Source organism: Budorcas taxicolor, chromosome 2 (genome assembly GCF_023091745.1).
Source record: "Budorcas taxicolor isolate Tak-1 chromosome 2, Takin1.1, whole genome shotgun sequence".
Taxonomy (NCBI): Eukaryota; Metazoa; Chordata; class Mammalia; order Artiodactyla; family Bovidae; genus Budorcas; species Budorcas taxicolor.
In genome coordinates this window covers 132,870,400-132,884,637 of record NC_068911.1, presented here as the reverse complement: position 1 = coordinate 132,884,637, position 14,238 = coordinate 132,870,400, and the positions used below count along the sequence as shown (strand labels likewise).

At 38.6% G+C, this 14,238-nt stretch overlaps 1 protein-coding gene across 1 annotated transcript in view; it reads left to right on the top strand.

Annotated features, from left to right (window-relative positions):
- The window catches only part of FTCDNL1 (formiminotransferase cyclodeaminase N-terminal like), a 42,020-nt gene extending 33,937 nt beyond the window's left edge, over positions 1–8,083 (top strand). Inside the window, exon 6 of the mRNA XM_052635790.1 lies at positions 7,270–8,083. Coding sequence (XP_052491750.1) covers positions 7,270–7,706 — 437 coding nt within the window. The 3' untranslated portion in view covers positions 7,707–8,083. The remainder of the gene's footprint in view (positions 1–7,269) is intronic.
- Positions 8,084–14,238: the final 6,155 nt, after the last annotated feature.

Here is a 14,238-nt window from a genome sequence, read left to right as displayed (position 1 = left end):
GACACAGAAATGTTTAAAGATGGTATTGTAAAGGTAATATTTGACACTGCTAAAGATGTAGTTAGAGGCACTCATGCAACTAATGGTATAAATTAGTATCAATTGGTATAAACTTTTTGGAAGTGAGTTGGTGATGTGTATCGAAAGCTCTAAAAATATATGTAACTGCTTTGCAGAAATTCTAGTTCTAGATTTACCTTAAATAAATAGATTTATTCCTGAGGAAGCAATAAAAGGTACATGTACTTATGTAACAGTATATTTATCAAAGAACTATTTATAATAATAAATACTGTAAATAATATAAATGTTCAGAATTTGAGAGTGATTAAATAAACTATGGAATACCTTGATGAGAGACCATTATGCAAGTAATTAAGTGTGAAGGTTTGGAGGAATTTTTAGACAAGTGGAAAATACAGTACAATGTAGAGAGAATTTTTAGTTTACTAATTAATACAACAAATATTTATTAAGTACCTGAATGTGCCAGGCACTATTATCAATGGGAAAACAGAATTTATTTGCCTTCAAAGAATTTATATGCCAGTGGGGAAGGGGTGAAGAGAGTGAAAAGAGAAACAATAAGTTACAAGCTTAATAATTATATGATATGTTAGAAAATAAGTGTTGTTGTTTAATCACTAAATCATGTCCTACTCTTTTGTGACCCCATATACTGTAAGCCTACCAGGTTCCTCTGTCTATGGAATTTTCCAGGCAAGAATACTGGAGTAGGTTGCCGTTTCCTTCTCCAGGGGATCTTCCCAATGCAGGGATCGAACCCATGTCTCCTGCGTTGGCAGGTGAGCCATGGGGGAAGCCCCTAGAAAATAAATGCTACAGCCAAAAAAAAAAAGAAAAAAAATCAGACAGGACAATGGACATCACGTGCCTGGAATGGGAGTGAACTATGGAGGATAAACCAAAGCAGGCCTCATTGTAAAGGCAGCACTGGAGTAAAGACTAGGAGAGAGGCAGTTGGCCATGTGGAAATGTGGGCAGGAGACTCAGGCAGAAGGAACATCCAGGATCAAGGCCAAAGAATATAAAACTGTATAGTGTGATTTCAATATTGTAAAATATATATGCACCTATTTATTTTATTTATCTTATATGTTTGTGAGGAAAGGAAATTCTTAAAGCTTCCAACTTATTTTCACTGTTTCTCTAAACTGATCTTGTTGTTATTTCCATCATCTTTCATAAAGGGCAATTATTGAGGTTTATCAGGTCTGTAGAAGCTGGATTTCAGTGCATTCATTCATACTGCTGACAAAAGAGTCAAATAAAAAAGGAAAAGCGGCACAACTTTTCTCCCATGTGTCTTTTTTGCTAATATCTCCTTTCAAGTGGTAGACTCTTTAGTTTGTACAAAAGACATGAAAATTATAAGTTGCCAAGTTTAGGTAGACCATTACTCCTTGAGGGACTCATTTAATAGGCCCAGAGCAGATTATAATAGAAAATTAAAATGTTTCAGAGAGGAACATAGAGTATAGATAAATGGTTTCATGAACAAGATTGTAATTTGAGTTTAAATCACATGATCAACTGAAATCTTAGGTCACCTTACTTGCCCAAATTATCTGTTAAGAAACTCATATGTAAGAAGGAGTAAAATGGTTTCATTTTTAAAAGTAATATCTATTACAGTAGAATTTCTAGCACCTCTGTCACTAGGGTAGAAATATTATTCATCTAATTTTTCAACAAGCTTAGTTCTCAACCATAGCAATTTCTCTCCTTATTTTTAAATTTAATGGCTTTATATATTTTTCTAACATTCTTTATTTACATCAGTGTTTCTCAACATAATTTTCCACTCCTCCCATCAAAACAGAAAAGCTTCAACACATTGTTGCTATGTTTATTTCTTTTCCTAAAAAATTTAAATAGAAATGATTGGTGTTATGAACTGAACACTGAAAGTTAACTTTCCAATGACAAATTAATCTATACAGTACCCGAAAGGAAGTAGAATCTATAAGGGAACAGGTTTCTGTTTTGAAGTTCCTTGAGAATATTATAAACAGAAGAGAAAAAAGTGAGCTCAGAAATGATTAACACCCAGAGTCAGTGCCAAACACACAAAATCTTTTAAACCAAATTCCTTTTAAAAGTTTGTAGTTGGCCAGCTCATGAGGAACATAAATAAGGACAAAGCAGTAATAGTTGATACTTTTAGATCTATAAATAAATACTTTATACATATATATTTTAAAACCCTAAACATTTATGGGATAATTTAAACTGCTGGCTGATATATTGTATGACTGGCCTGCATATATGCATCATTGTTTAAAAATGAAGGACAATTCTTTGAACTGTAGTTTCACATGATGCCGTAGGAATCATAGATGGAGGTAACTGGCACATCTTGGAATCAAGGACTTCTGTTTAGTTGTTTCAGTGGGTTACTGAGAGCTGCCCCTGCTTACTTCTTTCTCTCTGTAAATGAGAAGCTGCAGCATCAGGCACTTTTCTTGACATTGAATAATGCCATTTACTGCATACCCCAAATTTTACCTAGTCTTTGAAAAATAATTTCTAGCCTTAGAATGAGTCCTATTTTCAGGAGCCTATATCTGTAATTTTCTATGTTTGCTTGTAAATCTATTTGGGATGATGGAAGATGAAAGTCTCAATGTGTAATTAAGTATGTCACCTGTAATTGAAACATGAAGGACTATGTCTCTGCATGAGCTAGTGAGAGGTACTTTTCTATAGAAAACCTGGGAGCAGGGAAGTCACTTGAGGTTGCTTTCACCTGGGCTGGCTTCATTCCATGATGATGTTAACATGTATCCCTGTGATTTCGTCTCTGAATTGCTGTTACTCTGAAAGATTCAGAGTTGAGAAATTGAGGCTTACGGTTCCTCACAGAGTGGAAAAATGTCATAGCTATTTTGCAGAAAGACAGCTGAGCAGAGGCAGTGTCCCTGAAGAAGTGGAGCTTGAACTCAGACCCCTGGGGAGCCATTCCCAGCCCTGTGCCGCACAGTGTCACTTAGCTTTCTCTTCTGTGGATTTGGCCACATGCACAAGAGTCCTGCGTTCTTCCCGCCATGGGAATATCGGACTTAGCAATTATGTTTGAGTTTTATGGCTTTAGTCATCAAATGTCCTGTTTCAGCTGTGGTTTCTCTTTAATACATGTTCGAAAAAATGTAAAATACCAATATGTAATGATGACTAATTGCTTTCAGTGTAATAACAGCTGTTTATATTTTTGAACCTGAGTTCCAAGTCTGTCGTCTTGCTCTGTTTGTTACTCTGAAGCAAGGCCCACAGTTAGGCTAGGTTTTATCTTTGTTTAACCTTCATGTTCGTACACCCAGTAACCTACATGGTTACTGGCACTCAGCAGGCTTCAGTAAAAACATATTTAATAAGAGAGCCACACATTAGTTCATGAGAATCTCTTTATTTATTCAAACTGTAGTGCAATCCATAAATTTGAAGTTCTCTCTTCAGACATAAAAATGCCAAATACTCCAAAATACTACCTCGGTTCCCTCCTCACGCATCTTTTAAAGCTAAGCCATCAAAGAGGAGCTTAATATAATAACAAGAATTTTTAAATACATCCCTTAGCAAACTTCTGACCCTCTAAAACAAAATCTTTTCTGTTGGAGGAAAATATTGAAAATCTTTTCACCATTAACTGATTGAAGGTGATGGTGCCTGGAACAATTTTTGAGAATAATTTTGATCTAAAGGGAAAAAAAAAGGTTTTTTCTGAGTGCTGCTTTTCCATTTTTTCTAATGGGCTCTTCACTATTGTTTTGTCTGAATGCAGTTTTTTATTTGTGTTATTCCAGACGTGGTCCTACCACAAGCATCTTTAAACCAGACATTAATAGCATAGTTCACAGTCATTACTGCCAGTGCTCAAACACAAATATTGCATTTGTGTTTGTAAAAACTACACATCAGATGTTAATTAAGTGCATTTGTTTTTTTTATGCTTAAACAATCTGGCATAAAGAGTTTACATCTATATCAGTTCACCATAAGGTCTCTACAATATCTGAATCACCAGCCGTACAGTATATGATAAATACAGTGTTTCCACACAGGAAAATAACAGAATTGTCAGGAAAACATCAGGCCTGTTATATTTCCCTGTGAAATAATAGCAACTGAATCTCAGTTTCTTTTTGATAAAAAAAAGTATTTAACTAGAAGTAAACACCAATATTTAGAATGATAAATTTTTCATTAAAGAACACATGGAAAGTGAAATCATACCAAAGATTTTTTTCCTTGTTTTTAGCTTGCTTCAGGGCGTTGTGACAGTTGCTTTGGAATAAAATTGGAATTTCAGCTTTGCAGTGAGATTCATGCTGCCGCCAGAGCAGCCGAGTGCCAATCTGCGGGAGGCAGGAGCCGAGCGAAACCGCAAACTGAGAAACAAACTTTCACATCAGGTTTCTAATTTTAGAGCAAAAAATGGAATTACTTTAATTATATGACATTTAACTAGAAATACGATTTGCTGGGATTAATTGCCTCCCTTATTTAAAAAATTTTTACTAAGTTTAAATTAGCATAAAAAGTCAAATTCAGCATCTTAAATAAGGCCAGTGGGACTGCTGGATTTAAATGCAGAATTTGATTGATTAGAATTGGATCACCATATTGGTGTTGGACTTGGAAAGGATTAAATGGAAGAACTAGAAACGTGTGCATTTGGGCAGAAAACAGTTTCTCTCTTTTTCCTTCTTTCTTTCTCTTCTTCCTTCCTTTCTTCTTGTCTTTTTTTTCTTCCTTTCTTTCTTTTTCCTAAGGCAGAGATGGATCATGGCCTTATAACCCCTGAGGGGGAAAACTACTACCTGCTTAGACCAGAAACTTACCAACTTCATTGACTTGTCTCTGTTTATTCACTGCTAGAATAAGATATAGTGGTAATACAAAATCAATTATTGTATAGCTAAAGCTTAATAGAAGAATTTAAAATACACGTAACAAGGACATATACCAGAAAGTATCATTCTGTATAGAAGTGATTACTCTTACTTTATTCAAAAGAGAATATAAAAGTTACTTCTTATGTTTAATTTTATTTTTCTAAGAAATGATTAATTTTAAAGTATGCTTTTGAAGAAAGTTTTTAAGTAGAGTTTTATTTTAATTGATTAAGTCAGTGTTGGGACAAGTGAATTCTTTGTGACACTCTTGTGCTCTGGACTTAACATATAAATTTCTTATACATTTAATAATTTATCTTAGGTAAACTATTGTTTACATTATCTTTTAGGTAATGAATTCATTTATTAGCAAGAATGATCAATTTTAGAAACTCTGTGACAAAAGGGACAGTTATTGGGCACATGGGGATAAAAGGTGCCTTGCAATCTGCTAGAGGATTTAGAAGAAGTCCTGTCCCATGTATTTAGGGATCAAATGGTCCATGCTACCATATTGTCAGGAGGCCCTGGGTCCATATGAATGAACTTGCCTTGAAAGTGACTTGCTCCCCCAAGCTGATAAATTGCATATAAATATCTGAACGTTGACTAGGCATATCAAAGTTCTGGAATAGCAGAGCACAATAGGCCCAATAGATATTTTGAACAGTACTTAGTATAAGCCCCTCCCCCATATGAAACTCCATATATGTATATTTATATATACACACACACACATACTTCTCAGCAAAATCTGAGCATGATCTAGCTATTTGTTTGAATAGTAATAAAGGTGAGGCCACTTCTTGAGTCAGAATAGGGTATGTGTGTCAGATAGAGGAAATGGGATTGTTTGTAACACTACCTGTTCAGGGATAGAGGAGAGAGAAACTATGCTTGGATGCTTTCGATTAATGAATGACATTAGCAGTGACAAAAAAAAAAATTTCCAGTTGTACTCTGTGAAATGTTAAAACTGATATAATTCTCAAGGATATTTAGAGTAAGTGATTGGTGTATGAGGTTGAGAGAGATATGTATTGACTGTTAGGAAATTTAATTTTTATGAAATCAGCATTATGGAGAAATACTGTAATTTGATTCATTCCTGCAGAATTCCCAGTAGAAAGAGGCCCAGCCTCAGGAGTTGAAATGTTTCATTATGTACATGTGTGGGAAAAAGATGAAATGTGGTTTCCGTGTGCTGATTTTCTGTAAAGCGTCTATTAGTATGAGAGGACCCAGGCTAGGCAGCAAAGCCCCCAAACCACGGCTGTCAAGGGGAGAGTGAATTCAACAGGATCTCTCGTTGGATACTGACATCGTGAGCAATAAGTTTGAAAGTAGTAAGAAAAAGCAATGACAGTAAAATGATGTTGAAATAGTAGCTAAAAAATTGTCTTATGCTGAAGATGATGTCAGCCTTTTATCCCTCATCAGTCCCTAGTCAACTTTGCCTTTAGAAATGTGAAGTTGCCCCAAAATGAGGAAACTGCAAACCTAAGCTTTTTATACCAATGCTAATTTAACCAAGTTGTCCATCTTATAATGTAAACTATAATTAGAGCAGGGATATTTATGTAATATGAGCTGCATCATCCCCAAGGCAGGGTAAAACACACTCTAGAGTAACTGGGCTCTGGGATAGCAATGACAGTCCTAGTCCCTTGGGAAGCCAAGGATGGAAGAAAGAGATACCTCCAACTGGTTATACCAAGAAGGTATACATAGTGCCCCAAATCCTCCCCTGCCAAACCTACATCATCATGAGACACAGGAGTCCCTTTGTCCTTCCCAATTCCAAGACTATTTGTCACTTTTTAGTGACTTCCTTTACTAGCCAAGACTGTCGAGGTTCATTCGAATCTGATCTTAACCTAGCTCAGTGATGTCTGTATTTGGGGAGGAAGAGATGAGTTCAGAGTGTGATTTATTCCTGTCTCCCAGACCCACAGACCTGGCACTGAATTCCAGCCCCTGTGGAGATGGCCTTGGAAATGAATGGAAGGCCAATACATTTTACTGCTATTGATATTTAATTTTCAAACGTGCCTTTTGAAATATCTGTTGATATTTTCAAAATTCCGAGCTTTTCTTAACCATTCTAGAGTAAACATCCAGATACATTTAGAGTAGATAAAAATATCTACTTATAGCTCAGATAACTCTGTTGGTAAAAAAATATGTATGCCCTTTAGAAAATTCTTGAGTTGATAATGAGGAGTATTTCTGTGTATTATTTTAAAATAAAATCAAGTAAAGTTAATAGAATATAATAGAATTGGGTAAAGAATAGAATCTTCAAGATGAGGCTTTTACTTTGCTTGACTAACATGCTTTTCTAATGATTTAGGCATCGGCGCTAGCCCATACGTGATGAACTGCAATGTTACCATAGATTCTCAAGACTTGGCTCTGGGAAAAGAAATCGCTAGTGCCATTCGGGGCTCGAATGTGAATGGACTGAAGGGCGTCCAAACAATGGCTTTTCCTCATGAAGGGAAAATTGAGATAGCTTGCAATGTAGAGAGTTTTGAAGATCAAGAAGTTACAGAAACCTCCGAAGGCTCTCAATACATGGCTTACAGTGTCCTTGGGGACCATTTTTATTATGTATCTCCTCATTACATAGAAGCTCAAGTTAAAAAATTGGCAAGTGATCGAGGAATTGGTACGATAGGGAGAGCATTAATTGGATTTACACCCCAAGAGTGCAAGAGCTGTGCTGAGTATGCAATAAAAGAAAGTATTGGGGAGTTCTGGAAGATACGGGAAGGTGTTTTCATGTGATCCAATCTAAGGTTTCGTTGAAATTGTAAGAAAAAATATCAGCCATTGTGAACTTTTCTTATTGGCCTGTGAAGACAAGGAGAAGACTCAAGAGCTTGGTTCTATGTGTGAATTGGAAAACTAGAAGCCTTCTCTGTCCAACGACAGCAATAGGTGTTTATAGATTGTAATTGCCTTATGATATTTCTAGTCATCACTGAAACTTTGTGAAATCTTCCTCTGTATCAAGTTCATGCACTTGGGTGTACTAGAAGCCCCCCTGAATGAGCTGGATAAAATGGCCATAGTTACGGAATCATCTTTGATTATCATGAACTAAACTAAAAACAGACTCCATTTATTTGGTGTTCCTGAGCTCTTTATTCCAAAGTCCTGTATTCAACTCTCATTTTCTGAGTAATCATTTTTTTTAATGTGTACTTTTAAAAATCAAGTATTAAGTAACTAAAAAATGGGGAGAATTATAAACTAAAATTATCAAATAAAAGACTAATCATGTTCTTTTGTTATTTCTTGTCTTGTTTAGGATGACCTACTGTTCATTCTGGAGATAATTCCAAAAGCCAGATTTGTCTAATTTTTTTATGTTTATGTGGGGATGTGGAATGGCAGTGTTGGGCATGACTTCAAGGGATTATATTTATCCTTTTTGGAATTTAAATGTAAGTCTGCAGGTTTAGGGAATTTATTACTCTTGAGTGAAGTGAAGGGTATTGGTGGAAGAATTTTATTTGAAAGAAATCAAAATATGTTGTCTCTTTGTGAACTGAAAGAAGCCACTTGCTAATTCTGGCAATTTTATGTAAATCCTTAGTGCTTATGTTTTTTAGTACAAGGTGTTTTTCTATCCATAAAACACAATGAAATAAAATTTTCCATAGATTTTGTTTAGCAAATAAATTGTGGTTTTGGCTAATAAGAGCACATAATGTGAATTTGATTAATTAAAAATAAAAGAGGTTGAACTCAGTCTTTTTATAGGATCCAGTGCATGCATGCATTCTCAGAGGTGTCCAGTTCTCTGAGACCCAAGGGACTCTAGCCCACCACACACCTCTGTCCATGGGATTCTAGAAGCAATAATACTGGAGTGGGTTGCCATTTCCTCCTCCAGGGGATCTTCCTGAGCCAGGGATCAAACCCAGGGCTCTTGTGTCTCCTGCATTGGCAGGCAAATTCTTTATCACTGAGCCACCTGGGAAGCCCATAGGCTCTGGTAATCTATCCAGTCTGTATATTGGCTGCACTAGGTCTTCAGCTGTGATGCGGGGCTCTTCATTGCGGTGCATAGGCTTTCTCTAGTTACAGCATGTGGGCTTCTCCTGTTGCAGCCCATGGACTTAGTTCCCCAACTAGAGATCAGAACTGCGTCCCCTGCGTTGGAAGGCAGATTCGAAAACAAGTGGACCACCAGGAGAGTCTGTATCCTAACACTTTTTTGACTTACATTTGACTCTTGACTGCAATTGCATTGATTTTGTTTCAGAATTATACTTTTTGGGTGTTTTCTTTTTGCTGTCAATAGAAATACAACAAAGATGGAGTAATGATGAACCACGTGTGGTTTTCAGATGCAAGGAAGTTTAGTTGCTGTGGAGAAAAGAGCAGATGCTCTCCAGTTAGACCCAGTGGATCTGGGAGAGCTGCGAGGTAGTCATGCCTTGCTTTTCTCTTGCTTTGGCCGAGGCCATGTGGCCTAGTAGGACAAGCACTGGACAGCAGATTCTGGCTTGGGTTCTGGCCCTTGTTATCTTTCATGGAGCTATAGTTTCAGTTCAGTTCAGTTCAGTTCAGTTCAGTCGCTCAGTTGTGTCTGACTCTTTGTGACCCCATGAATTGCAGCACACCAGGCCTCCCTGTCCATCACCATCTCCTGGAGTTCACTCAGACTCACGTCCATCGAGTCCGTGATGCCATCCAGCCATCTCATCCTGGGTCGTCCCCTTCTCCTCCTGCCCCCAATCCCTCCCAGCATCAGAGTCTTTTCCAATGAGTCAAGTCTTCGCATGAGGTGACCAAAGTACTGGAGTTTCAGCTTCAGCATCATTCCTTCCAAAGAAATCCTAGGGCTGATCTCCTTCAGAATGGACTGGTTGGATCTCCTTGCAGTCCAAGGGACTCTCAAGAGTCTACTCCAACACCACAGTTCAAAAGCATCAACTCTTCGGTGCCCAGCTTTCTTCACAGTCCAACTCTCACATCCATACGTGACCGCAGGAAAAACCATAGCCTTGACTAGGCGGACCTTTGTTGGCAAAGTAATGTCTCTGCTTTTGAATATACTATCTAGGTTGGTTATAACTTTTCTTCCAAGGAGTAAGCGTCTTTTAATTTCATGGCTGCAGTCACCATCTGCAGTGATTTTGGAGCCCCCCAAAATAAAGTCTGACACTGTTTCCACTGTTTCCCCATCTATTTCCCATGAAGTGATGGGACCAGATGCCATGATCTTCATTTTCTGAATGTTGAGCTAGTAAAGTAATGCTCAAAATTCTCCAAGCCAGACTTCAGTAATATGTGAACTGTGAACTCCCTGATGTTCAAGCTGGTTTTAGAAAAGGCAGAGGAACCAGAGATCAAATTGCCAACATACGCTGGAACATGGAAAAAGCAAGAGAGTTCCAGAAAAACATCTACTTCTGCTTTATTGAGTATGCCAAAGCCTTTGACTGTGTGGATCACAAGAAACTGGATAATTCTTCAAGAGATGGGAATCCCAGACCACCTAACCTGCCTCTTGAGAAATCTATATGCAGATCAGGAAGCAACAGTTAGAACTGGACATGGAACAACAGACTGGTTCCAAATAGGAAAAGGAGTACGTCAAGGCTGTATATTGTCACCCTGCTTATTTAACTTCTATGCAGAGTACATCATGAGAAACGCTGGGCTGGAAGAAACAAGCTGGAATCAAGATTGCCAGGAGAAATATCAGTCACCTCAGATATGCAGATGACACCACCCTTATGGCAGAAAGTGAAGAGAAGCTAAAAAGCTTCTTGATGAAAGTGAAAGAGGAGAGTGAAAAAGTTGGCTTAAAGCTCAACATTCAGAAAACAAAGATCATGGCATCTAGTCCCATCATTTCATAGGAAATAGATGGGGAAACAGTGGAAACAGTGTCAGACTTTATTTTTGGAGGCTCCAAAATCACTGCAGATGGTGATTGCAGCCATGAAATTAAAAGATGCTTACTCCTTGGCAGAAAAGTTATGACCAACCTAGATAGCATATTCAAAAACAGAGACATTACTTTGCCAGCAAAGGTCCGCCTAGTCAAGGCTATGGTTTTTCCTGTGGTCATGTATGGATGTGAGAGTTGGACTGTGAAGAAGGCTGAGCGCCGAAGAATTAATGCATTTGAACTGTGGTGTTGGAGAAGACTCTTGAGGGTCCCTTGGACTGCAAGGAGATCCTACCAGCCCATTCTGAAGGAGATCAACCCTGGGATTTCTTTGGAGGGAATGATGCTAAAGCTGAAACTCCAGTACTTTGGACACCTCATGCAAAGACTTGACTCATTGGAAAAGACTCTGATGCTGGGAGGGATTGGGGGCAGGAGGAGAAGGGGACGACCCAGGATGAGATGGCTGGATGGCATCACGGACTCGATGGACATGAGTCTGAGTGAACTCCGGGAGATGGTGATGGACAGGGAGGCCTGGGGTGCTGCTATTCATGGGGTAGCAAAGAGTCGGACATGACTGAGCAACTGAACTGAACTGAACTCAACTGAGCTTTAAGCCAACTTTTTCACTCTCCACTTTCAGTTTCATCAAGAGGCTTTTTAGTTCTTCTTCACTTTCTGCCTGTAAAATAGGGAAAAGAGTTTCCACCCAGATTGTGTTCTGGGGAATTAAACGGAAGCACTTTGTAAGCTGTAATGTAAAAATGAAATATCAGCACTTTTTCTAGATCTCACCTGGAGCTTTGCTTCCGTTTTGGTCATCAACGTTAAGCAGGTGGGACTTCCCTGGTGGCTCAGATGGTAAAGAGTCCACCCACAATACAGGAGACCAGGACTGATCCCTGGGTTGGGAAGATCCCCTAAAGAAGGGAATGGCTACCTACTGCAGTACTGCCTGGAGAATTCCATGGACATAGGAACCTGGTGGTCCACACGCCATAGGGTCACACAGAGTCTTACATGATGAGCGACTAACACTTTCATTAAGCAGGAGATTGTGAGTAAAAACACAGGATGTCACTGTGTCATTTGGGGATATAGTAGCAGTTGATTCATTTGCCATTTCCCTTTGTAACCTCTCCAGATTCATATCACTGTAGTCCAGACTGCTGGTTTTGAGCAAGGCTTATTTACAACTGAACATCCATTTAATGGGTGTATAGAGTTTCAGTTCTTGAAGGCCAAAAAAAAAAAGCAAAATTCTGAAGATGGATAGCAGTGATGACTGTACAGTAATGTAAATACTTAATGCCACTGAATTGCACACTTAAATACGGTAAATGTTATATGTATTTTACAATTAATTATTGAAAATTATATATTAATTTCATAAACGTTTAAAACAAAAAAATCTGAAGATAATTTCACTAACCCCACACTTCATAAATAAAATTTTGTCAAATTTCTAATATCCGTTAAAGTATACAAGCATATATGACCTGTTTTTCACTTTTTCATCTATTATGATAAAGTATTGCATGTGAGGCTTAGTTCATTGGTTAAAATAGAGTTGATTAAATTTGGCCTATAATACAGCTATCCATTTAAAACGATAACTTACTATTTTTGTTATGAATAATTTTCAAAACAGGACAATTTTACTCCTTACCTCTCATTCATATTTTAATTTCTCTGTTTTTTCTATTGTCTTTCTGTCTTCCCTTTCTTTCTTGCTCCACCATGTTTCTCCAGAAAATCTGAAACAGTTGTAAGTTGCTGAAGGTTTATTGTAGGGACAGACGTGGCATCATCAGCTCTTTCTATGTATAAGCTGACAGAAGCAGCTGGATTGGATCTATAATGATAAGGATTATCAAACTGGGTTGAGAAAATCTGACCAAACTACAGATACACAAACTAACAAATACCCTAATTCATATTAACCTTTTCTCATATTGCTCTCTTACAAGCAGACCGGCACTTTGTGCTAATGTTCTGCAGTATCTTGTCCATTGGACCTTAAAGTGGACACTGTATGGAATGTGGCTTCATAGCTTGTTTAACTGCCGTCTCATGCCAGAGGACTTTGCCCATGACTTGTGCCAGTTGTAAATGGGAGAGAATTGATGTGGACAAATAGAGTTTACGTTTTATTAACTCTTCAGTGTTTTTGCTCTACCCCACTTTCCACTTCAACTTTTAGTTTGTTAGAAGAGGGATAAGGAAAGCAAAAAGCTAGTCTATGAGGGTGATAAAGGCTTTTGTTGGTGGTGGTGAGGGGCAGTGTCATTTGTTTCCATCCTGAATTTGGGCTTGACTCCACGATGTTAAAATGTCTTTAACATAAGGGGGAGGGGTGGGCTAAGTGAAACATAACTGTAAAATAAAGCAAAATGGGGGGGGTGATATTTTCATTCCTCAACATAATGAAAAGCCTTGCTCTGTAATTGGTTTGTACTGTCTTGGAAGTGGCGTCTGTGGACCACAAAGGACCACTCTATGAGAGATCTGCAAGGAATTTATCATTCCCTCTGGCTGAGCCAAAGCAGGCTTGATATACAGTTTTGTTTAGTATAAATATTCTCATGTTACTGTTTACTTTGTGGGGATATGAGGATCCCACTGACAGGGTACGTGCTCCACTGCCTCGCTTTTAAAAGGCATTTATTTGACTCTGTTGTTTGTACTTGCTCAGAAACTTCAGAGAATGGCTCAGGAACTTGTTTGATAAGCATCCAGACCATGCTCCCAGAGTATGTCGCACTTGGGGGTTAGAAAAGCTTATTGTTTTAAGCAGGCCCGCACATGGCTTCGCAGGAGCCCATTTTTCATAGGTAAGAACGTTTAGGATACTAACAGCAGTCTCTGAGAGTGCTCCTCTAAGGTACATGGAAAGGTCCTGGTGAGCGTGGCTCTGGTTGAACTCAGTCTGATGTTGGATTACTCTGTCACTTCTTTTGCCATATTTGCAGTATTCTGGGGCAAATTAGTTTATTGTGAGTTAAGATATGCATCAGAGACCTAACTATGCAATGAGTTTCTCTTTTTAAATGCATGGTGTGTGTACGGTTCGGCTGTTGTCTCTCAGCCCACACCGACCCTTCCCTGCATTGCTTATGCTGCCAGGACCCTGCACACCGCCTTTCTTCTTTGCTGGCTGGTTCCCCAGAGGCTCTGCCTATATGGGGGAGCCAGATGCGAGGCTGCAGGGCTAAAGAAGGATAGGGGCTTGCTCTTGCTGCTTCCTTGAGGTTTCTGGCAGCCCCACCACAGCAGTGGCTCTTGACCTGATGCAGTGGCTCTTGGTTCCAGGCTCTAGCTTTTTCTCTTGGTACTTTAGGAACTGGCCTCATCAGGCCCCTCAGAAGTACCAGCAGGGGCTGAGCCCCGGCTCGTCTGCTAGGG